Source organism: Manis javanica, chromosome 14 (genome assembly GCF_040802235.1).
Source record: "Manis javanica isolate MJ-LG chromosome 14, MJ_LKY, whole genome shotgun sequence".
NCBI lineage: Eukaryota > Metazoa > Chordata > Mammalia > Pholidota > Manidae > Manis > Manis javanica.
The window spans coordinates 78,638,759-78,664,458 of NC_133169.1; the positions used below are offsets into that span (position 1 = coordinate 78,638,759).

The window sequence follows — 25,700 nt, forward strand, 5'->3', positions numbered from 1 at the left end:
TGTCTGTGGTTTTTGTTTGTATTTTTGTGTATTTGTATATTAATGTAACTTCATCAACTTCCTCCCAGTTAGAATTTCCCTGGTATAACTATTCCCTTATCTTTCTTCTAGTAGATGTTTCTCTTACAAAAACAGCAAATGCTTACAGTTTCCATGGGTGTAGAATCCAAGTTAGCTGGATACTATGCTGAAGGTCACACCGAACTGAAATTCAGATTCTGCAGTGCTCTCTGGAGCCTAGTGCCCTCTTCCAAGCGCTTGTGGTATTTGGGTGAATCCAGTCCTTGAAACTGCAGGACATAGGGATTTGTTTTCTTGCCGGTCAGCTAGGGGGCTGTTCTCAGCTTCTAGAGGCTGCCCACCGTTTTCTGCCCCATGGCCTTCTCCGCAGCACGGCTCTTTGCTTCTTCGAGGATCAAAGGAGAGCATGTTTGCAGCTTCGAATCGTTCTGAGTGCTCTAGTCTCTGACCTCTCAACTCTTGTTTAAAAAGGCTTACCGGAGTACGTCAGGCCCATTCACACTCAAGAAAAAGGGTTATACAGGGTATGCACCCCAGGAGGAGATAGACCTAGGGGCCAACTTAGGATTCTGCCTACCACATGGTTTATACTTCTTTGTTTCTGAGAAATCTTTGCCTGTTCCAATGTTTTGAAGATTTTTCTGATTTCTTCTAGAAGTTTAGTAGTTTTAGGTTTTCCATTTAGATCTATGGTCCATTATATATATGTATGTATGCAGTTATTTGTTTCTTGTATTGATATAATTCATATACCATAAAAGTCACCCTTAAAGCAAGATATAAACTTTAAATGTATTACAAAAAAAAAAAAATTCTGGCTCAGAATCGATACACATCACTTCTGCTCATATTTCATTGGTGAGGACTAATCATATGGTCACTCCGAGAGCAAGAGGGGCTGGGAAGTCGTGGTCTTCCTGAACTATCATTTCCCAGGACAAAAACTCCACACCATAGAAGGGGAGCAGATACTGCGGTAGACAGCTTTCTGGGCCACAGTCCAAGCTAACCCAGGAATTCCTATAAAGATAAGCCATTATCTATGGTTGAAATGACTTTTGAAGAATGCTACAGTATCCTATGCATTCTAAAAAACTGAACCTAAGGAAATAGATTTATTTAATGGGATACTACTTAAAACTAAGTGGCCATTAAAAAAGAAAACATGCAATTATAGATCATTTGAGTTAAAAAGGACCCCAAAGAACATCTACTTATCACACAGACTATTTCACCTGGAACACATGCTGAAGGGGCTGGCGCATGTGTGCCTCTCCTTTCAGACTGATGTCAGGTTTCATTCTCACGTCAGCGTGTCAGCCTCTCCCTTACCAGCAGCAGCAAAAACCGTCTTAAACTGAAGCAGAGAAAAACCAAGAAACACAGGCTGTCTCACTTAGTGGTAAATTGTAAAAGACCTTAGGCTCCATTACTTCAAAAGCAATATAAAAACATTCCTAGGTTTTTACCTCAGGAAATTGGTCTCAGTGTAGAGCTCTTCCAGTTAATGAAATTTATCCCTTACAACCAAAACTTGTTTTTAAAAAGTAAAACTTCAGGAACTACCAAACAAGCAAGCAAAATTCACCCCTAAAACATGCAATTCCATGGTTTTATGTATATCACAGAGTGGTGCAACCACTGCTACTTTCTAATTCTAGAACATTCTCGTCACACACTGTCTTGCCAGCGGGTTTCAGCCCTGGGCAAGTTCACTATGGATTCAGTGTGGCCAAAGAAATGACAGTAGAACGTGCTTGGGGTGAAAGGGTTATACCTAACTTTATTTCCATGGTGGCAGGTCAATCATTAAAATCCCATTCACTCAGAGCAAGTCTGCAGGCAGCAAGCCGGTCTCTGCCTCTGGGCCCATCTGCCTGCACAGCAATCCTCTGGGCCTCAGTCCTCAGCACTGCCACCACTCCAGCCTCTGTTCTGCTCTCCTGCAGCCTTGCAGCAGTGCCACCCTGCCGCCCAGAGCACTGGGCGGGGCTGTCTATATAGAGTCAGTAACGATGCATTGCCCACACATGTGTAGTGAGCTAGTGAACCAGAGCCAGGTGAGAATCCTGGCCCCAGGAACCTTCATTTTATCTACACACACAAACCCTGAATCCATTAGCAGTCACACCTCATTTCCTCTTCCTCCAACTGGCAATGACTAATCTACTTATTGTCCATACGGATTTGCGTATCCTGGAGAGATGTATCAATGTAATCATACAGTAAGTGCCCTTTTGGGTCTGGCTTTTTCACTAATCATGATGTTTGCAAGGTTGATCCATGTTGTAACATGTATCAGTGTTTCATTCCTTTTTTTGGCTGAATAGTGTTCCATTGTATAGATACACCGCATTTTGTTTTTCCATTCATCAGTGGATGATCATTGAGTTGTTTACACTTAGCTATTTTGAATAATGCTAGCATGAACATTATCCCTTTTTTTTTAAACTGCGCTGTTTGAGATGTAAACTATCAAAATATGGCCCTTTATCCCTAAATTCATCTACATGGCCCCCCCAAGCATAAGGACATTCTTTTTCATAACCACGGTGCAGTTACCACATTTAGGTATATCAGTGATACAATACTGTTATCTAATATACAATCCATATTCAAATTTCACTGATTAGTGATTTAAACACCTTAAACAATTACCAATTTTTTTATTGAGGTAAAATACACATAACATAAAATTAACCATTTAAAATGAATGATTCAGTGGCATTCATAAAATGAAGTGAAAAGTAAGTGTTCCCTCCTCTTTTCTGGAAGACATTGTGTGAGATTGGCATTAATTTTTCTTTTAAATGTAGCCCACTGGACCAGGAACTTTCCTTTTCTGGGGCCTCTTAATTATGAATTCAGTTTTTAAAATGATTCCAGTAGTTATTCAAGTTGTTATTTCAGCTTGGCTGACTTTTGGTAGTGGTTTTGAGGAGTTGGTTCATTTTAAGTAAGTTGTCCAACTTATGAGCACAAAGTTTGTACTGTCCCCTTGCCGCCCCTCAATGGCTGCTGCTCCGTCTCATTCCTGATATTGACAATGCATGTCTTTTCTTTGTCTTTGTCAGTCTTTTGAGAAGTTTATTGACTTTTTCTGTAAGCAACTTTTTGAGTCATTGATTTTTCTCTGTTGTTTTCATTGTTATTGACCCCAGCCCTTTGTTATTTCCTTCCTTCTGCTTGCCTTGGGATTATTTTGCTCTTCTTTTTCAAGTTTCTTGAGAGAGGAAATCAGGTTATGACTTGAGATCTTTCTTTCCTTCTCATGTAAATACAATAAATTTCCCTGTCAGCATTAATTTTGCTATGTCCCATATATTGATATGTTATACTTTTATTTTCATTAAGTTCTATGTACCTTTTAAATTTCTCTTAAGACTTCCTCTTTGACCCACAAATTATTTAGAATGGTTCTTTAGTTTGTAAGTGTTTGGATATTTTCCTGTTAATTGACTTGTAGTTTGATTCTCTTATGGTCAGAGAATATATTCTGTGATTTCAGTCCTTTAAATTTGTTGAGGTTTATTTTATGGCTCAAGGCATGGACTTTCTTGGTAGATGTTCAATGGGCACTTGAAAAATAATTTATTCTGCTGTTTTTGGGTGAAGTGTTCTGTATGTGTCAGTTAGACCCTGCTGGCTGAGTGCACTATTTATGTATTCTGTATCCTTGCTGATTTTCTGTCCAGTAATTCTGCCCATTACTGAGAGTAGGGTATTAATGTCTCAAAGTGTTAATGTGGCTTGGCTTTGTCAAGTTCTCATTTCATTTTATCAGCTTTTGTTTATTATATTTGAAACCCTGTTGTTTGGTACATATGCATTTTGAATTGTTATGTCTTCCTGGTGGATTGGTCCTTTAATCATTATGTCAAGTCCCTCCTAGACTCTATTTATTCTTTGTTCCAAAGTCTACTTACCTGATAGTAACATGCCACTGTATTGGGCTTTTTTTAAATTAATGTTTGCACAGTATATCTTTTTTTAGCCTTTACTTCCAACCTCACTATGTCTTTGTATTTGAAGTAAGTTTCTTACGGACAGCATATCATTGGGTCTCTTGTTGATCTACTCTGCCAGTCCTTGTGTCTGCTCAGTGCATCGGTATCTCTATCAGCTAGGAATGCCTGGGGTACTCACCTGGGCCTGTCCTACCAGAGGCAGCGCTCAAGACATTTCCCGGACCAGAACCGATGTCGTGGCTGGATGACCTCATTTTCTGGGAGGGAGGGAATGGATAGAGGGCCCGTGTGACAGAATTACCTCCTTGGTGCTAAACAGAAAATCCCTGATTGATTTAAAAGGTCACATTCCTGGAATAGGTCAAAACTAATTAAGTCTTAGATTGGGAAGCAAGTGACTCCATTTGGGCATCTTGTTTCCTTTTTGTTTTTTTTTAAACACTCTGTGGGAGGCGACCCCCTTTTCGGGAGAACCGGAAGCCCATGCTCGTCTTCTGTCGGCCTTAGTTAGTAGTTGTTTGGAGTTGCTACATATAGTCATGTCTTCCACAAAAATGACATTTTCATCCCTTTCTGTCTTGTAGCTATACTTTTAATTTGTTTCAGTCTTACTGCCAAGCAAAAAAGTTGAGTCTGTTCATTCTTTTTCAACATCAATAATGACTATGTATCCTTTCGCTTTGCCTATATGAAATGAGAGATTTACTTCTATTTTACTTTTTTCCTTCCCTGCCTCTAAGATTTTATGATACAGTCTGGGTGTTTTAAATCTCCATTTCTATCTTACTACCCATAATTTTCTTTTTTTTAAAATTTTATCTGTCTTTACTACCTATGACTTCTTGACCTCTCCCTCACTGCATCTACTCTAGCCATAGAGACATTTTTTGCTTGTCCATCAAAAAAAGAGAGAGAGACTTTTTTCCCTGGGAGAAGCTTGTCTCAGGCCTTTGCACCTTAAAATGCCTTGATTCAGATGTCACATTCTCATTAAGACCTTCCCCGACCAACCCACTGAAGCTGTGATCCATACCCCATGGAGTCCCCCTATTCTCTTCCCCACTCAGTTTGCTTTTCGTGGCACTATTGTTACCAGGAAATCCAGTCCAGTAGGTCTCCCTGCAGGCTAGGTGAGACCTCAGCCTGGGAAAGGGTTCTTGCCTGACTGAGAAGGAATTCACGAGCAGGTCAAGCAGATGCAAGCAGAGAGAAGTACACACCCAAGGAGGGAACGTGGGCATGCTCAAGAGGTGAGCAGCCGTTTTATAAAGTGAAAATGAGTACACACACTCGAGAAGGCAGTGCGGGCATGCTCAAGAGGTGAGCGGCACAGTGAGGTTGGGGTTGGGTGGTCTTAGAGCTGGAGTTAAGCAAGGGGTGGAATATTCATAAGGATGGGTGGGGTTTTCCTGGAATAGAGAGGGGATTTCAGGGAAAAGGAGGTATGACCTCTTTTTGTCCTGATATGGTCAGGCGCTGACCTGTCGTGCCAAGGGGTGTCTTTTTCGGTATGCTAATGAGCTTAAAATGATCTTTGGGGTAGCTGTAGGTTACCTAATCTGCTTGGTTTGAACTGATTAGAAATTGCATTCTGTGTTGCCATCAGTTATTTTTCCTTCTAGATCGTTTGTTTTCACTTCACAAGTTCTGCCCACTGGCCACACAAACTGGCCTCAAGCTTTATTTGAGTTGCCCAAGGCCTGGCTGTTTTCCTGAACTTCACTGCCTGTTTCACTGTGATTACCTAATATACTGTGTTATCATTTAACTGGTTTATTGTCTTACTCCTATTTATTAGAATGTAAGTTCCATGAAGGCAGGAATCTTTCTCTGTTTTTTCACTGTTTTATTTCCAGTGCCCAGAACAGAGCCTGGCATATACAGGTACTCCATAAGTGATGCCAGGGTTCTTGTTTGCAGAGTCGAAGAATGAACTTAGCAAACACTCAAGGTATGAGAGCCAGGGAGAGGCTTTTATTTAGAGATACAGTGAGAATACAGAGCTCCTGGCTCACGCCAGGAGGGGACAGGAGAGCCTGTGGTGGTGCATTGTCCAGGGGATTTATAGTCGGTTGAGGATTTTCAGGAATGTGGGTAAAGTGCTAGGATTGCAGACTTGTACCACCTGCCCTGCCCCCAAGGTGGGCTGGGTTGTGTTTGCTAGGGTTGTTTGCCATGAGGTCATGGGTTATGCTGAGATACCCTTATTTATTTGCAGAACACTCAAACATTCCAGGTCAAGTTGCTCCTGGTTTTTTGAGCTTTAACTGATCTCACTGAAGATGTCTATATTCCTAGTCTGGTATCTTTTCCCTAGAGAATTAGTGTCACCTTGACTTTGCATAATGCTTAACACAGTCTCGATAGGGACTTCTTTGCACATTGTTACATTGCTCAGACTGTAAATATCCTGCATCTTCCGGAGGCCCTCACCCTACTCTGACTTCACCCAAGGTCCCTGTCTCATTAGTATTTATATAAATAATTCATTTTCATGTACTTAGCATTTTCCTTCTTTAAGTTGGGCAACCAGGCCAAAGGATAAATTTTTTTCTTCTTCTTGGTACCTTTTGCCATATAATGTACTTTTTTGTTTGCTTTCTTGCTTATTTTTTTGTACCGAGTACTAGTTTTCATGTGTTTAAAATGTAAACAGTGTAAAGGGTGTTGAAAATACTCCTCCCACTTCCTTATTCAAGCACCTCATTCCTCTCCTCAAAAGCAACTCACTTTGTCAGTGTCTTGACATTCCTTGCAGCGATATTCCCATGTGACTTCCTGAAGAGTTGATACCAAGTTACACTATAGGACAGAGTATTTTACGATCACGTCTGCCTAGAACAGTTCCTGTTTCCCTTTCTATCTACTGCTCAACCCTCCTCAGTAGCCGGTGTCAGCTGTATTTTAGTGAATGTTACTATCGCGCTAGCTGCTGAGGGAGTGAGATAAGGTAACACCGTTTTGCCCATGCTTCTGAAGTTCAAAATCTAGTGAGATGGGAAAATATCCACCCTTATAAAGAAACACGGGGTTTAAAAAGATCAAAATGATACTTATGTCACAAAACATTGAGTAATTAATTATTGAATGATGTATAGATAACAAATACCATGAAAATTAGTTCATCAAATCAGAGGGTGAGTACCTCTGTTAGGGAAAGCTAAGGAAGGAAGATAACATTGGCTTTAGATAGTCTAAGAAGAGTGTAGAAGGCAAAGAGTACTTTGTGGGCACTAGCAAACAGCATGTACAGTAGAGCCTATGTTACCTCTTGCAGAGAAAAGTCTATGTACACTTAAAACAATCAGTGAGGGCGTTTGAATAAAGGAGTATGAATTCATTGAAGATTCAGAGGGAGATCATAGGGATTGGGGGGAAATCAAGAAAAAATTTTATAGAGAATTATGTTCAAGATGGAACTTGAAAGATAAATAGGATTTTTAATAGATACAAAAGGGTAACATGACAGAAGACTCTAGTACAGGGGTTGGTGAACGATGGTGCTCAGGCAGACCACCCACTTTTTGACTACAGTGTTCCTGGAGCGCAGCCGCGCCCCTTCGTTCGTGTATGGTCTGTGGCTGCTTTCAAGCTTTAGTGGAAGAGTTGCACAGCTGAGACCAGGCGGTCTTCAAAGGCTAAAATATTTACTGTCTGGCCCTTCACAGAATGACTTGCAAGTAGATAGGATGTATGTGGGAAGGCATTATTGATAACTATTGGTAACTTATTAAAGAAATGAAAATGAGATATTTACTGTAGTTGGAAGAAGTCACTATAGAAGTGTGGGTGGTTGAAGGGGAGGTTTTGAAGCCTTGAAGGACTATAATAGGAAACCATTGCTAATAGAGGAAGTGAGAGGCCATTCCAGGCTGGGCAACGGTTCAGTAAGGCACAAATATGGCTTGTTCCTAATTGTGCTTTTTTAATCTTTCTCCCCTAGCTAAGAAAGATGAGGAAGATGGAGAAGAAAAGAAATCTGTGCAAAAGAAAAAAGAGTTAAAGGTGTTGAATGCAAAGATGGCCCAGCGTCTCTGTGAGTAACTGCGTCATCCCAGCTAGTTGAAAAGTGAGGTGGTTCTTCTGAGAGCTTCTTCTGGTGGACCCCGGGTCCTTTGCCATGAGACTGCTATTTGTTGAGTTCCTGTTATATGCCAGGCATTGCACAGTGAATTTCTGATACCTTGCTCAATCCCCTCAGCAGTAGTGTGAGATTGTTAGTATGTATTTTTGTGGCAAGGAAATAGAAGCTAAGACTTGTAGAAATCTGCCTAGTCACAGAGCTAATAAGAGACAGGTCTGGGATTTGAACCATGGATTTTCTTGTTTCAAAGCCCTTACTGTTTCCATTGCACCCACAGATATGTCACAAATGTTGTAACCACTGTACATTCCCTTCTTTCTCACTTTAAGTATTTCCATTAAATGCAAGCACTGGCTTGACTTCAGTTAACCTAAAATAACTTAGTGGTTTAGAATAAATAATGTAGTCCTGTACTTCTCAAAGAAGAATCAGTAACTCTAGAGTTCTGTTCTAAACTTGCCATACTCATAACTCTGATTGGTGGCAAAATTTCAGATCAAAAACTGTCTGCAAAGGTGACATATGTAGTACTTATTTGATGATCAGGATGAATGTCCATTTTTTGTTCATTTCAACTGTGATCTCCCTACTATATGCAGAGTAATATAGGTGTAAATACTTGATCAACAGGTATTTGAGGGTCTGCCGTGTTTCAGTCTCTGTCAAGTACATAGTGGCACGTGTGCCAGGGATGAAAGGGTATATATTCCATAAAACCCATTCACAATCTTGAGGTGGGGCTGTTGTCCCCATTTTTCCAAATGAGAAAACTGGAGGTTAGATGGGACTTGGTGACGGTCACTAAGTAATGAGCATATACAGCTGGAGGTAAATCAGTGAGAACAATAAGCCGTTACATTATCTGCAGCTTTATTAATCTTAGCTCAGTGACAGGAAATATTACTAAATAGTATCTGTGGGTAAGACCCTCTATGGAGACTAAAGTAATGTGAGGTAGTTCCTCTTCTCAAGATTATCTCTGGAATATAAAGTATGAGTGTTACAAAATGACCACAAGACGGGGGGTTAGTACATTGTTATTTCCAGTTGAGTGGTATTGATATGGAAAATGGAATGCAGATAAAGAATTGAGGTTAGGAGATACAATTTAGTGATTCAACAATTAAGTGCCTCTTACATGCTACAGACAGAAAGCTGTGTAAGACTAGTCTCTGTGCTCATGAACCACGACTGGTGGAGACAGAAAAGTCAATAATGATAACAGCATGGATTGGTAAGTGTTGTGATGGAGGTGTGCTTGGAAGCTTATGAGAGCCTGGGGAAGGGGCTTCTCAATTTGTGGGGATGGTATTGGAGCGAGCACCTCCTAGGTGTCCTTCTAAAGGAGGTATTGCTCACACTGAGTTGAAAGAGCTAAACAGCGAATTAAGTGAAGGGTGAGGGATGGTTTGTTTCAGGCAGAGGGATCAGCATATGTGAGGGTGCAGAGGCATGAGACAACACTGTGCAGGGTGAGAACAACCAGTAGCCGAGTCCAGCTGAGTTACAGCCTCATGCAGGGCAGTGGTGAAGGAGAAGCTTCCAAGACACAGATGGAGGCCCGATCATAATTCTGGTGGCTTAGGCTAAGAGGTACATGTTTTATCCTGAAATCTATCAGAGTTACTGAGGGAATTTTCATCAGGAAAGAGTGATACGACCCTATGTAATTTTCTGGAAGGCTGCTTCAGCAGTGATTGCTAGCTGGCTGCTAGGGCAGTGGAGGACTGTAGGCAGAGAGATGAGTGTGGTACTGCTTTACATGAGGAGGGAGGGAGGCGGGCAGGGCCTGACGCTGAAGTAGTGAGAAGGAATAGGGGGGCAGAAGGCATAAAGAAGATAGAACTAAGGAACCTCAGTGATAGGCTGAGGAAGTAAAGGAGGGGTTTTCTTGGGTTTAGATCACCGAGAGTGGTGCCATCTACTGAAATAGGAAAATTCAGCAGGAGCAGACTGAGCGGTGGTAGGATGATGGGTAGAAATGACTGACTTTAGGATAGAATTTAGGATACCTGTGGGATTCCTCCTCCAAAAGGCCGGGTGTATTAGACCTTTGGGTGTAGAAATCAGGGGGAAGGTCGGGCTGGAGACAGGAATTTAGGAGACAGCATGTGAGTCATAGATGAAGCTGTAAGTTCACTTGCAACTCAACTAATATTTTAGAGGCAAGAAAAAAAGGTGGTGGCAGCTGGGGGGAGACGTCAAAGGAGGTTAGAAAGGAGCAGCAGGAAGCACGATGTCGGCCCAAGAAGTAGGAGGAGGCAGCAGTGTCCAGCGCGGACAGGAGCCCGGTAAAACCAGGACAGGCGTCCTTTGGGTCCTGCGTTAGGAAAGCCCGTCGCCTAAGCGAGGATGATTTCAGTTGAGCACAGAAGTGAAGAACAGAGGCTCTGGAACCCATTTTTATTTAAATCCTGCTTCTAACTCTTAACTAGCACCGTGACCTTGGATGGGTAGCTTACCTTCCTCAAGTATGAGTTTCCTTTTCTGACACATGGGGCTAATAATACAAACTCACGGGGAGACTGTGAAGAGAGGGAAATCAGGTCATGCCTTAGGTTGTGTTCGAGGTGCTGCGTCGCACACCAAGTGCACACTCAGCAAGGACTTGCCGTCTTCTCATTGACTGTGGGGACAGGGAGCTGTGGCAGTGGGAGAGAATGGGCTATTGTATTTTTAGTACATTATAAAGTGAAAGAAGGAAGGAAGTTGGTAATCGAGGAACACTGAGTCGGGGTTTTTTTTTAAGGTAGGAGAAACTTGATGGTGTACATATGCTGAAGGAGAAGGTTCTTAGGGCTCCCTGTTCCACTGGAATGTGAGGAAAGGAGGAGGGCGTGGGGATAGTTGCTGCTAAGCTTATAGAGGTTTTGGCACAAGTTTGCTTCTAGATGATTCCAAAATAGTCCTTACCCAAGTCATTTCTAGTCTGGCCCCTAATGGTCAGTTTGTAAGTGGCATAAGAGAAAGCTTAGCAAGTAATTGAATAATGCCTTCAGTTTTTCTCGGCAAAGAGGAGCAAAATCTTACAACAAATGGGGAAGTGGTGGGACAGCTGACAGAATGGGGGTATTTTGGAGGAGCTTCCAAGACGGCCAGAAGAGCGTGGACTAGGGACACAGACAAGGACTGCTCGGAGCACGAAGCCCCAGCTGTCAGTGGTGCCAGGACAGGCCCACGGATCCTGAGCTGCGGAGTTTGGACCAGCTGTGTTCATCAGCCCAGGGGTACAACTCGAGGACTGAGATGGCTAGATTAACCCAGGACTAGGAGGAGAAGGAAGCAGCATGGGAACAGTATCGCTAGAAATGGAGTAACAATAGAGGAACCAATGTGATGGGCTCTTGGGCTGAGGTTAGACAGAGAAGGCAGAGGGAAACCGAGACGTTCAGAGAAAGTGGAATGATGAGCAGTCTTGCCAGAGAGCACGTTCTGCTGAGGTTCAGGAGTCTCTGTAGAGATTAGTGAGTGAGTTTAAGAATCAGAGCACTTCAAGGCAGTGACATCTCTGAGGAGGGGGTCACGGGAGTGAAGAACTGAAATAGAGCGGGGTGAGTGTCTCTGGTGTGTATAGATGGAGATGATGAAAAGCTTCCTGCGTGAGCAAAAGCAAGGAGCGGTGTCTGTAGAACGGGGTGCTTGGAGCAGTGTAGCTGGTGTGTGACACAGTCCTGGGGCTCAATGAGAGGGACAGCTGCGAGGTGGGAGCCTGAAACACGGACACGGGAGCTTGGATGTAGCTATGGAGGCAGTGAGGAGCTGGTGGAGGTTTCTGATCCGTTAGAAGAACACTTCCAGGAAAATTGTCAAGCAGAGGTTTGTATGATGGGCCGGAAGGGGGAAGAGACTGGGAGGAACGTGCCTTTATGTCTCATTTTCTGGCAGCGATCTTTCTGGGTTCCTGTCGCTTGCCCTACGAGGAGATTAAGAATGTCATCCTGGAGGTGAATGAGGCTGTTCTGACTGAGTCTATGGTCCAGGTAAGCAGCCAGGTCATGGCGCTGGGGCTGGCTTTCCACCACTAAATGCTGGGCCTCAGGGCCTCTGCTCAGAGGAGGAGGATCTGGCACTGCCGACCTAACGAATGCTAGCTTAGGATAAGCTTCCATCTCTCTGGTGGTCACCTTATTTCTGGTACATCTTTCAAAAGTCCCGCCATCCCACGAGCTGCCTCTCCCCCGCACCCCCACTGCTCGCCCATGTCTCCTTCTAAGTGGACCTTGGGCAGAGGGAGGGCCTGACAGGAGGCTCAAGTTGTCAGCTCATCGTCCTCAAACTGAGACAGCCCCTCGTGCTTTCAGAACCTCATTAAGCTGATGCCGGAGCCAGAGCAGCTGAAAATGCTTTCTGAACTGAGAGACGAGTACGACGGCCTGACCGAGGCAGAGCAGTTCGGGGTGGTGGTGAGTGAGGCCGGGGCGGTGAGCTCTTCCCGACTCCCTGGCTTCCCTCCTCCCTGATGGCGGCCAGGGCACCTGCTCCGCTTTGAACCTGTCTTTCTCTGTCTCTCTCCTCCCTCCTCTGGAGCTCAGTTCCTCCCAGAGGAGGCCCCGGCCTGTCTTTTTCGTACTTCTCTCTCTCTGCTGGCTGTGATGGATCTCCGTGTCTCCCCCACCAGATGGGCACGGTGCCCTGCCTGCGGCCTCGCCTCAACGCCATCCTCTTCAAGCTGCAGCTCAGTGAGCAGGTGGAGAACATCAAGACAGAGGTTGTTTCTGTGACGGCTGCATGTGAGGAGCTGAGAATGAGTGAGAACTTCTCCAGCCTCCTGGAGCTGACCCTGCTCGTGGGGAATTACATGAACGCTGGCTCCAGGAATGCGGGTGCTTTTGGCTTCAATATTAGCTTCCTCAGTAAGGTGAGCTGGGGCCTAGCGCGGGAGGACTGCAGGGAAAGCTCTGGCCTCTGCCAGTCCGACGTGGCAAACCACTGTTAGCCGGAGTGATCCTGCGCACGTCAGGACCAACAAGTCCTCTTCTTCCCCCAAGCTTCGAGACACCAAGTCCACAGATCAGAAGATGACCCTGTTGCACTTCCTGGCTGGGTTGTGTGAGAATGACTACCCTGATGTCCTCAAGTTTCCAGATGAGCTCGCCCACGTGGAGAAAGCCAGCCGAGGTGAGGCAGGTTGGGGTGAGGCTAGAAGGTTGTTCCGAGCCCCAGAAATCTCTGCTTGCGGAGAGAAATGTGACACAGTCTAGATTTCAGATCATTTTCAGTTCAGACTATTTTAGGTGAGAGTGGGAGAGGGTCAGAGCTACAAGGGAGGAGTATCGGGCGGAGGAGAGGTCTCCGCATAGTGGAAGCACCTTTCCCTTCCCAGGGAAATGCCAAATACCAAAACACAACTAGAAGGGAGGCAGGTGTTTGTAGTCTGGGCCAACAGTTTTTCTCATTCAGAAAGCATAGACAGAATGAGCAAAAATCAGGCCTCACATCCTGGAACCAGGCAGAGTCAGAGCAGCCCTCCAGAGAGGCAGGAACAAGTTTTTGCCCAGCCTCGGTATTTCTGTGTATGTCTCGTTCCTCCCAAACCTTGTTCTCTAAAATAAATGAGACCAGGACCCCAGGGGATTTCATAGACTCTTGTTAACTTAAATGAAGCCTCTCTAGTACTGTACAGCTTGTGGAGGCTGGACGTTCAGTCATCAAGTACTTTATAGTTGCCCTGGGAAGATGAAAATGTCAATGTGTGAAACACATGGAGGAGAGAGCCTCAGAGAACAACAGTGATTAAGTACCCGCAGTGTGAGTCGCCTAAAGCTGTGCCCCGAAGGGTGGAAGCTGGGGGTCTTGAGACCAGGTTTAGTAAGCTCTTGCTGTCTGTTTTTATGTTTCCCTTAGTTTCTGCTGAAAACTTGCAAAAGAACCTATGTCAGATGAAAAAACAAATTTCCGATGTGGAGCATGATATTCAGAATTTTCCAACTGCTCTAGATGAGAAAGACCAGTTTGTTGAAAAAATGACTATATCCTTTCTTAAAAGGAGGGAATTGCTGCCTAGGGAGGGAAAGTAAACGTCCCATGGAGGACAACAGGATAGTCCTGGTGATACAGTTTTCCCCCCTGTACAACATGCGTAGTTCTTGAAAGCATTCTCACTGTTGTGGCAGGGGAAGCACGTCAAACAGGTGAATTTAACCCCCACACCCCTGTGCCCCACTTTGACACCACACACACACACACACACACACACACACACACACACACACACACACGTATTCCCCTCTCCCTCTTCACCCTGTAGGTAGCCACTGCCAGTGGACTTCTTTATGATTTATACCTTGCGAATGTATTTTAAGCAAAAATCGCACTGTATGCCTTTTGTGTACGTAGGTCTTAGCCCTGTTTCCGTGGTGCTGTGTGCACAACAGCCTCTTTTTAGTTGCTGCCTCCTATTGTATGGCTGTACCAGAGTTTATGGTTTCCCATTCCCCCGTTTTGGATATTCACATTGTCCCTGGCTGTCAGCGTCCTAAAGAGTGCCGTGTGGAACACCCTGCGCACGCCAGTGCGCATCTTCTGAGTGTTCCACTGGGCTGGAGAAGCGGGTCTGCTCCTCAGTCTTGGTCCTTCACTCGTCAGCTGCACAGCTTTGTGAAGGATGCCCGGGAGCAGTATGACAAGCTGCGGATGACGCACTCTCACATGGAGACCCTCTATAAGGAGCTGGGCCAGTACTTCCTCTTCGACCCTAAGAAGGTGTCTGTGGAGGAATTCTTCATGGATCTGCACAACTTCACGAATATGTTTGTGGTGAGCAAGGGACACCTGCTGGCTGGACCTTCTGCGGACCTTCTCACTTTGTACTGGATCCATGATAGTGGTTGACATGCACATGTGTGAGTGCATACGTGCCCACGTGTTCTTTTTTTTTCTCTCCATAGCAAGCAGTCAAGGAGAACCAGAAGCGGCGGGAGATAGAGGAAAAAACGCAACGAGCAAAACTAGCCAAGGAGAAGGCCGAGAAGGAGCGGCTGGAGAAACAGCGGAAGAGAGAGCAGCTCAAAGACAAGAATGCAGGTGAGAAGCGAAGGAGAAGGGCTGATGGGCTGTGTCAGGAGCATTTGGAAGGCTTCTCATCAGGAACCTCAGGGCCAGAGAGAACAGCTCATGTCTGAGCTCATCGCCTGGCAAACGGTTGTTGGGTTGACAGCCTTCTACCTCCAAGAGCCCGATGCTGGGCTTTAACCCCAGCTCAGTTACCGGGCATTCCACTTCTCCAGGCTCAAGTCTGTTTCTCTCCTCTGCTGCTTCCTGCTTATGTCTCATCTCCCCAGTGATTTCACTACTGCTGTAAAACATACTCTTTTCTTCTGCCTGTCCAAGAGTTCCTCTGGCCTGTTTTCCTACCCTCTATGAAATCTTTTGTCCTTTTCCCCAAGATGTTTTCCTGGCCCTGCCCCCAGGTTTTAATGGTGGCTCGCTCTTACTTTCTGCTTATTGCCCTTGGCAGTTGCACACACCTATCAGATTGCAGAGAAACTGACCTTCTGGAAAGGGGGCGGGCGAGCTGGCCACCCTCTTTCTTCCGGAGAATCTCTATTTCACTACCAGAAGCATGTCTTTGTGGAAACATATGGCCTCAATTACTGGCCCTGTTTCCTGTCCCGGCTTCTTTCCTGCTGCCAGTGCCCCTGCCCGCCTCAGGCTGCTCCCTCAGTGGGCTGCGGAAATAGAGCATACACTGTGCTGCCACCGGCTACCCTTGAACCTGAAGGGCTGGCTATGAGCCATCCAAGTAAAGGTTCTCAGGGTGCTGAGCCTGCCGTGAATGAGGGCGACTTGCTGAGCACCAGAGGCAGGGCTAACACCTTCTGCTCCCAGGGATTTTTCCTCGGCAGCTTCTGTCATGGTGAGAGCAGAGATCTGAAGTAGCAGAAGAGCCTACACTTCTATCTTTTCTTCATACTTTTTGGGGAAGCATTCCCCTACCCTTACCCCTGCAACTATCTTCCACCTTTCCCCCCTTTTCCCAAGCCTCTAAGGCTTGTCTCCGGGTACCATCTAGGACACAGTGAGCAAAGCTGGAGTCCAGTGGACATGGGGGATGAGGGCTGCACCCAGTCATCAGGTGGCGCACCCGACCTAGCCCTGGCTGGGTCCCCAGAGCAAGCAAATGAGGTCAGAATGTGGGTCAGCTGTGCTGGTGACCTTCAGCCAGCAGGTGGCGCTGGGAGCCGTGAGCCTGGCCGCCTAGTTGGCCACCCCAGGGATCTTGGGAATTCACAGTTTCATATTTCACCACCTTGAGCTGTTGCCATGGAAACAGGGCCTGGCTGGAACCAGGATTATACATTAACTCTTTGTATTCCAGCCAGGATGCTCCTCTTAGATGACCAGCTGGCTTCAGGGAAATGCAGCCACTGGGGGCAGTACTTATACAAAATGTTGTTTTGATCAGTGGACTCATCTTTCCTCCGTCTTGCTCTGAAACTGGAACTGGCTCTCCTTGAGAGGTTTATGTAAACTGAAGCGAAACACTTAAAGATAAAGGGGGACTGGTATAGTTCCTTATTAATTTCATAAACCCATTCTCCGCACTTATTCTGTTCCTAGAGTTGGGTAATTCTGCAATTCTCTGGGCTAGTCCTGATTAGGGTGGAAAGGAGGGCCCTACAGGAAAGTATCCCAAGGTGTGTAATGGTTAATGGCAATGAATCCTTTTGTTCTAACCATTTTTAAACAGACACAAGTAAAATGGGCTGCAAGGCTTAAGGCTGAGCCCTCTGCTCTGAACCCCCAGCCACTGTGGGAAAGGGGAAGCCAATCAGTAGCCATGCATTTTGTGTGGGGCTCATCACATGTGTGCTGCTCACACTGCAGAGCTTACATCTCCATCTTTGTTCATGACAGAGGGTGATGAGACACGTGGGACAGACAGCCTTCTAGAAGTACTGCAGTCAGGCACCGCATTCCGACGGAAGAGAGGATCCCGTCGGGGTAAGCAAGCAAATGGAACCCAGCCTGGGTGTTGAAGCAAGTGATGCCTCTGCGCTCCTGACCTGCTTCTCTTGAGCTGAAGAGCAAATAACTATATTCGGAGGGTTTAGAAACTTCCCTGCAGTGGCCTCTTCATCCTGAGTAGATTGTCTGGCCCTCTTCCTCCTGTGTTAGAAAGTACTGACTGTGGATCTAGGTCTTGAGGGCCTGACAACAGATCAGTTAAATTTGATGATTCCTGCATCTCTCCCCACTGATAAAGCAGAAATCTGGAATGAGTGAACCATGGCGCAGGACATAGACATTTGGATGGGTGTTTGAATGTATGAACAAAAATTGATACAAAACTGTGTATTAGATGTAGGAAATACAAAGAAAAATTAATCCAAGAGTTCTTACTCTCAACTTCACAAGGAGAAGAGAGAGAAAAACAAAGTATAAAATCCTGTAGAGAAAAGGTTAGGCATCATTATGCCAGATGTAAGAATAGAGAAAACCATCTCAATGGGAGAACTGTGCTGTGTCTGAGAACACCTTCTCCTTGGGTGCACCTCCACTGTCCTTGCCCTCCCCACTTACTCCCCGCCACCTCCTCTCCCAGCCTTCAGAAGATATAAATGGACCACATTGAGCCAAAACCTCTAAGAAGAAGTATAGAGATAGGAGGACAAATGATCCAGCCGTTAGCATGGGGAGGGCTCAGTGGATTAGGTACCTTTGAGGGAAGTGTACGGTGGCCAAGAGACTAGTCCAGAGCAAGGCAGAGCCCAGGCTGCCCTCGTGTGGGGTTCACCTGTGTCATGGTGTCTGGTGAGGGCCTTTTGGAGCTGGGGGTGATGGCTTCTTTCCTAGGCTGAAGGGTGGGTACTACAGAAAAGGAATCACTAAAGGTTTCTGCTTCTGGGAGAGTTAGAGCTGTGTTCTCTATCCCCGACTGGTATACTCTGTCAGCCTGTTTGACAGGAGCTTCACGTTAAGGTCATAAAAAGAGGGAGTAGCGTGGCTTGCTTTGGCCCATGCTTAGCTATTAACAGAGTGTCATGGTGTCTCTGGGGCTTACAGACTTCCAGTCACAGCCGGGAAAGGAGGACTCCAGATCAAGGGTATGGAGCAAGCTAGCCTGCACTCCACTGGTCCTGGCCCAGATTCTGCTGCCCATTTCTATGCATGCTCCGAGGGAAGATTCCCTCCTGAGACTCTGTGTGACTTTAGATCCTTCCCTGAACAGGAGAATCCCTAGTTTCAGGTCTTACCCATATGCTAAGTACCGGCTCTCCAGAGGGGAGGAGAGGTAGTAATGGTAGTCTTAGGACTTCCTGGAATACAGCCTTGAGCCTTATGGATTGGGGTTTGGATAGACAGTGCCACTAGTAGTATTTTTGTGTTTAGTTGTTAAAAGTTCTTGCAACATTCTTTCCTTACCACCAAAGAAGGTGATGTGGCCTTACATCAAGTATTTCTAGCCAATGAAAGTACATTGCATCTCACTGTCTTCCTCTCTCAGCTAAGTGCTGACCTGCATCAGACTTTTGGAGGGGAATTCCTTTCAGCCTCTTCCTCCTAGAATCCCAGGTGCTTCCTGTGCACAGGCAGCAGACATGAGCGGCTTTCCTCTGCAGCAGAGGCCCCGTGCTTGACTTCTTCCCAGTGGGAAACCAGGACTCACAGGCAGAGGAAGCAGGGGATTTTGTTGGAATGGAACCTTTCAGCAGAGGCCGACTGGATTAGTCAAAGTGCATTTCCCAGTGCAAGAAGGAATAGGAGACTTACACTAGGAGGTATTGAAGCAAAAAGAAGGTGAAAACGAGAACTACATTCTTGGCTCCATCCTGCAACCCTACCTTGCTGGGCTCCAGGTCCACTAAACACAGCTGAGCATTTCTGGGAGAATCTGTCAAGAAACTAGTTACTCTGGCATGCGCCTAGTGCATCCGCAACCTAGACAGGGATGTGGCCTCATATCAAATGTAAACTGAAGGGTAAGCGTCAGAGTAGAGTGCAGAGACCTAGGATGAGATGAAAAGACCCAAAGTCAAGTCTAACTCTAGTGCTGTCTAGGTTACCTTAGACAAGTTTTTGGGACTCAGTTTCTTCATGTAAAAATGAGTTGGAATAGAATGGTCTACTGGGTCTTTTCCAGCTTAATACTCTTTCTGTCCAGTGACAGTTGGACTGAGAGGAGAAAAAAAGGAGGAGGCCGAGCCACAAGGCCCCGATCTCAAGAGAGAAAGGCTCATCTATGGGCCCCTCAGTGGCCGCTGGACTTGGCTGGTCCCCTGCCTCTTGTGTGGCTGCCTCTGTGTTCCTCCGGGCTGATTGCTTTGAGCCAAAGAACCGAAGCGCCGTCCGGCCAGTCTGCCCCACAGCCCTCTCCTCAGTTCCAGAGAGGCAGCTGTCCCTATTCAGAGCCACTAGCCTTTTCTCTAGGATTTCAAGGAATGTTAGAAAGAAATGAAAAAAAAAATCTTGCAGTCTCTGGAGACCTGAGGGAGTGACTAGCACACAAAGACCCATTGAGGAGGCGGAAGAGGAGGGTTACTGAGGGTTACTGTCCCCGTGGGTTCACTGAAAGTGACATGTAAGCCACTGTGAACTGCAGGGTGGGGGAGCAGTGCTGTGAGTGTCGGGGGAAGAATCCCCGTGACTGTGTTACAGCTGCGATGTCAGGCTGGTGATGGAGTCAGCTCGTGGTTCCAATGACTCAACTCTATCTCCATGTCTGAACTGTGGCCTCTTACATACAGGCCATCTGCTCCCTGGGGTGAAAGTCAAGAGAAGGAAGAATTCTTCTGTCCCTTTCCTTCCTTCTGCCACCCCCCAGCTGTAAGCACCACCACACTAACGGCCCTTCCGAGTGGGAAGGACTAAAGGCCTCTGGCAATCAGCACCTAACCTCCCCCTAGGTCGGAGAGCTCTTGCCCAGGCCCGCAGAGCTGGCTAGTGACAGAGGCAAAACTGTAGCCCATTTTTGTGAACCCAAGTCCAGGCCATTTCCACTGAGCCTATACCACCACTTACTCTCTCTCTACTTCTGTAAAAATAGGACAGGAATTATAATTAAGAGAGCTCTAGACAGAAATGAGTTCCCCAGGATGGTAATCCTCACCCCATCTGTCCTAGTTTCCTCTTCCCTGAGGAAGCTTAGTAACAGCAGCACTTCTTTAGTAGCAATTCTAGCCTGTGCTTATGAGTGTCTTTTTCCCAATCATTTACCTTTTTCTGATTCATCTGTATTGCTGTTATATGATTGATCTTGTTTTTATTCCAGCCCACCCCAAATTGGCCTCAGCAAGCTTTGACCAGTGTCCTAGGATTGCCCCATTCCTCGCAGTGTGGGGCTGTTCTCTGAGGACTTAGTAACCCTCCCTGACCCTGTATTGTCAAAAGCTCTGTCTGCCTACGGGCTGCTTTTCAGTAGTCTTAACAAGTACCCAAGTTAGGGAAAGGAGGGGAGAGGTCACTTTTTCTGGATTGTTCAGACTGTTCAGTATGAACTGTGGTCCTGAGGACGGGAAACTGGGACTCCTCTTTCCTGTTGATTCTCTTCCCAGTTCCAACAAGAGCTTTCTCATTTCGGATTCTGACCTTAAGCCACATCAAGTCCACCCCAAATGTACCTGCTTCCTAGGCTTGAAAGGGAACTTTGGTCTCCTCCCCACCTACCATCCTCTCTTCATTTTTATGAAATCTGTAACGCATCAGAAGCTTTTTGAATCTAGAAGCCCTGTTTGGTTAAGTACCACTGGTATCTTCTTAGTTGAGAAGAAAGTAAAGAGAGAAGCAGCGCAGGACAAACCGCCCTTGAACTCTGGCTTTTCCCATGTTGCCCAGGGCAGGTTTCCCTGAAGACCCAGTGTTCTTAGGGTCTGGAGTGAGGAATCATTCCAACACCTACACACCCCTGAGTCACACACACACACACGGTTGCAGTTGCAGTATTTTCTCACTGCTGGAGACTGAATTCAGAGGAACACTGAAGTGGTACACACACACACACACACACACACGGTTGCAGTTGCAGTGGTACACACACACACACACACACACACACACACACACACACGGTTGCAGTTGCAGTATTTTCTCACTGCTGGAGACTGAATTCAGAGGAACACTGAAGTGGTATCCAGCCACTGCCTTCCCAGACCCAAGAAGAGGGATGGCATGTTTCAGAAAAGAGTGGGAGCTAAGTTGGTCTGAGGGAGATTTTGCTGGAGAGACTAAGGAAGATAGGAGCGGTGTGCACATGTGGGCCGTCCCAGTCACACCCCAGAGGGCTCCTTTTCCTCCCATCAGTCGCTGCGGCAGTATTACGTGTTCATAAGCCAGGGTGCAGTTTGGGAACCCCGTGGCATCTGCACCGCACACGCACCACCTGTAAGCAGGTGAGCGCTTGGGCCTGTCAGTCCATGTTCACTGTTCATTTTCCTCTTGTTGGACAATCCCTTGTGCCCCTGGGAGGAAGAGGAGGAGGTGATCTGTACATCGGTAACCTCTGGGCCTGCTGTGGGCTCCCTGCTGGCCTGGGTAGCCTCTGCGGTGTGAACACAAGGGCCCTGGGCCGCATGCCTATAGAGAGGCCGAAGCCCTGGCGCAGAGCTGGGCCCCCGGCCCTGTCGAAAGCTTTCTGCTGGCCCACGGAAGGCGGCGATGGGCGCCTCTGGACCTCCGCCTTCCTGCTGCTTCAGGGCTCAGCTTCCCAGACCCAGCAAGCTGCTGCTGCTGCTTTTAAACTAAAACATACATCACATGCCTAAAATTCACTTTTTTGAAGTAGGCAACTCAGTGTCTTTCATGTATCCATAAGGTTGCATCTGTCACTGTCTGATTCCACAACAGCCTCATCGCCTCAGAAAGAAAGCCTATACCGTGCGGGGTCACTCGCGTCCTCCCTCCCCCAGTGCCTGGCGATCACGAATGTGTTTTCTGTTTCTATGGCTGTGTGCATTCTAGACATTTCTTAGAAATGGAATTGTAGCATGCCTGGCCTTTGTGTCTGGCCCCTTCCACCTCAGGCAGGCAGCTCTCTGTTATGTCCAGGGTCCCTGTGCTGCCTCCAGGGCACGGGAGGAGGCAGGCAGCGTGAGGTGGGCATGGGCCCAAGGGACTGACTGCCTTCTTGTTGAGGATACAGAGGCCATATATCTGGATTCCGTCAATGAACACCGGAGTCTTGGGGATGCCTCCCAGCAGTTAGAACAGAAACCTGTGGATTGACTGGTTCTTCTCTTCCCCTTTAAGATGACAGCTGGAGTTTCACAATCCCTTAGCCTATGAGGCTGAGATTTCTCTGTAGGAGTCCCTACTGGCCATCTTTCCCCCCAGCTCTGCCTTCCCTGCCATACATTTCATTACCCACCCCAACACACCTGGCAGGGCCCTGGCATTTGTATCATAGCTGCTACCCTCAAAGAGGCGGGAAGGAGCTCCACGTGTGGGCCTGGGGAGAGGGAGGGAGGCTGCCTCCCTAAGCTGCACTCCACATGTTCTTGGACCTCTGCCCCTTCTTCTAAAGAAGGGCCTCTGTGAACCACACAGGACAGCCGCATCTGCACGGCTTCTGGCTGCCACCGGTTCAGAGGAATCAGAAACTGGGCCTTCCATGGTTAACGTCTCTCATGTTTTCTGTTGCAGCAAACAGGAAGGTTAGGTGTGCAGTCCCATCGGTCCCAGCCTCCAAGCTGACCAAGGATGATGCCACGACTGCAGTTCCTGCCAAGGTGGCCAAGAACAGAGAGGGAGTCCCCACAGTCCTTGAGGAAACCAAGGAGTCGACTGGCCGTGCGAGCTAAGCTGGGGCCTGTGGCCACAGCAGCTCCTCGGTGGAACTGGCCTGCTGCTGTCTATACATCACACACAGCTTCAGCCGCCTGGAGGACAGAAGGAAAGGACAGTGTGGGGGAGGCCTGAGCCCAACCCAGTCAGCCCACTGTTGTATTTACTAAAGCAGGCTCCGTGTTTGCTGCCTTCACCCTAAATGTCTCCTCGCTGTCACTCTGAGGCCTCGTCCCCGACAAGGCCCTGCCTGCATCCTCACCCCGGCCTTTCCAGGGGGCTTTCACTTTCACCTTGTAGGCCTTGCTGGGTTTGTGCTTTTGTGGTTTCTCTGGCCCTGAGAACAGCATGGGGCATGTGAACCTTGGGGCTGTATTTCTCCTCCCACTGCTGCCACCCCCACTCCACTCTCCCCTCTCCTGGCCGTTGTTATTTATTACTAGTGATGTGACATTGGGAGCTACTTCTTAGGAAGTGGGGAAGCAAACCTCATCCTTTCCCCACCTTCCTGGGAAAGGCATCCCAAAACAAAAAGGACCTGGACTACATTATCTATTCTACAGCGGCCTGGGCCCGAGCCCTTGGGCAGGCACGCAGGGCAGAGACATGGTGGGGCCCACCCCAGCCTGCTGCCATGCTTTGTGCCCCTGCCTTTCTGGACCCTCTGCACCAGCCCCAGCCTGCTGAGCCACGGGTCAGCCCTCACCGCCTCCCCGGAGCTTTGGTGCATCTCATCTGGAATATGGGCTGTGCGTGACCTCCCAGACCTCACCCTCTGTGTCCAAGGAAATGGGAGGTGGAGCCTCCTGGCTGAGAAATTGTATTGCAAATCGATCTATTTTTGTATGAATCTTTTTTTTTTTAAAGGAAAATAACTCCTCCTTTCCCCTTCCTCCTCCATAACAGTAAGAGGCTTTGATGGCAGGTTTGAGAGAGTCCCTGGGTTTTCTCCCCACAGGCCTCAATCCTGAACAAGTCCCCTGGACCTAAACCTCAGCTCTCAAGCCTTTCGGGCCCTTGCAGCCGATGCAGATTCTCTTTCCCAGCATACAGTTTTTGGGCAGAAGGAAGCTCTTCTCCGGTTAAGCTGGACCAAGCCCTTGAATAGTGGGAACTCTGACACCACAGTGTTTTTATAAATTTAATATATTTATCAAGCCAAATGTGCAGATGCGAACTGGAAGTTCTGAGCACACATGCACCCCTACTTCCATCTCAGCAGTGGGCAAGCCACACTGTTCCATGGCCCCAGCCCCAGGAAGCTCAGATTCTCTGACTCAAGGTGATACTTTGCCCTCTTTGTTGTTCTCTCAGACTTCCACCCCAGGTAGAGAGAGAATGGCACTGTTAGGGCCTGGCCCAGAATTGTATTTATTGGAGCAAGCGGGAGCTTAGGAGACCTAAGGGTGCCTGCCCAGAGGCCTTGAGGCCAGGAGGCAGGTTCTGCTTGTCTGAGAGATGCATGTGTGTGAAGGGGCAACAGCAGCTCCTTTGAGCTATTCCCGGGAAGACTGTGGTACAGGGGGCCTGCTGCTCCTCTGGGTCCCCTCCTAATCCCTTCTGACACCTGGGGCTTTGACTCTTTTTTAAATCTACTTTTGCCAAGATGTGTTTAAAAAAAAAAATGGGGGACAAAATGCAAAAGTCCCTCGCCTCTTGGGCTTCTGGGATGTCATCACCTCCGGTTCATTGGATTTGTTTCCAACTGTTAATAAAGCATTGACTTCAGCAGCACCGCCATACAGCCTCCTTTGTGTATTTCTGTTCTTTCCACTCTTGGCCTGCTTCAAATCCCTGGTTGACCTGACAATCTGTTGTCAGAAAGTTTAAGGTGACTGTCATGTGCCAGACAACTGCTTGGGTGCAGGGCTAGAGATGATTAATGTGTGCTGGCTTCTGCCCCACATTTGCCCCCCCCCCATAAAGGACTAGCCCAGCCCTTCCACATGGCTGCCTCTTGGCTTGGACCCCTTCTCTGGAGCTCAGTTCTACCCCACCTCCCCTGACCCCAGATGAACTCAGAGTTTCCCAGCAGTGCCTCTTGCTGAGGGAAACCCTGGCTTCCTGTTCTCCCATCCCCCCACCCCCCTTGGGTGGCCTCAGAGCTCATTCCAGACTAGAGGAGCATACACTGGGGTGGACACCTGGGTCTCATCCACAGATCCACATGACTTCCTGCTCGGAGCCATTCTAATTGGAGTGAGTAGTGACCTGCACAGAGAAACCTTACAAGCTAGTGCAGGCCCAGAATAGACAGGGAGGGACCTGGAGAGGACCACATTGGGCAAGCCCTGGAACTGGAAATAAAAGGCTTTTACACAGCCCTGGAGCCTGGGCAGCTGCTTCCCCAGCAGGGCTGGGCATTCCAGGGTGGGCTGCCTTCCTCCTCCTCCTCACCCCTCAGAGGCCACATGTTTCTGGCTCAGAGCTTTCTAGGCGCATATACACATTAGGGAACCCACCACAGCTGCTCACGCGCTCTGCCAGGCTAGTTGCCTTGCCTGGAATAGAACCCAGGCGCCCGGCACCCACCCTCTGCAGCCTGGCTCTCAGAAACAAAACCCTGCTTCCATCTCAGCAACCACGCACCCTCCCTCCCACGCAGAAGTCGCCTCCAGATGCTTCGTTGGAAGCTTGGTTTCCATGACAACAGACCAGGAGCTGGCAGAACACAGTGGCCGGCTCTGTGAGAGGAAGTCCTGAGACAGCCTCCTTCCTCCCTGAGGTTGGGCACAGCCTCGCTGGCCCTTCTGATAACCCAATGGCTGTGTCGGTGTTTCTGGCCTTCCGCTGCTCCAGTCTCCCACCCACCTACCCCGTGTTTCCCGCCGCGTCTCTGGCTGCAGCAGCCTCAGGGAGGCAGGCGGGGGGAGGCGGGGAGACGCGCTGGCCGAGCGATGAATGGACAA

General features: G+C 47.6%; 1 protein-coding gene across 1 annotated transcript in view; it reads left to right on the forward strand.

Moving 5' to 3' along the window:
- Nucleotides 1–24,338, forward strand: part of LOC108384170 (protein diaphanous homolog 1-like) — a 48,731-nt gene extending 24,393 nt beyond the window's left edge. Inside the window, exons 6-15 of the mRNA XM_037017266.2 lie at nucleotides 7,933–8,025; nucleotides 11,959–12,053; nucleotides 12,375–12,476; nucleotides 12,692–12,931; nucleotides 13,062–13,191; nucleotides 13,918–14,042; nucleotides 14,665–14,829; nucleotides 14,961–15,096; nucleotides 16,930–17,016; nucleotides 22,651–24,338. Coding sequence (XP_036873161.2) covers nucleotides 7,933–8,025; nucleotides 11,959–12,053; nucleotides 12,375–12,476; nucleotides 12,692–12,931; nucleotides 13,062–13,191; nucleotides 13,918–14,042; nucleotides 14,665–14,829; nucleotides 14,961–15,096; nucleotides 16,930–17,016; nucleotides 22,651–22,808 — 1,331 coding nt within the window. The 3' untranslated portion in view covers nucleotides 22,809–24,338. The remainder of the gene's footprint in view (nucleotides 1–7,932; nucleotides 8,026–11,958; nucleotides 12,054–12,374; nucleotides 12,477–12,691; nucleotides 12,932–13,061; nucleotides 13,192–13,917; nucleotides 14,043–14,664; nucleotides 14,830–14,960; nucleotides 15,097–16,929; nucleotides 17,017–22,650) is intronic.
- The last annotated feature ends 1,362 nt before the right edge of the window (nucleotides 24,339–25,700 follow it).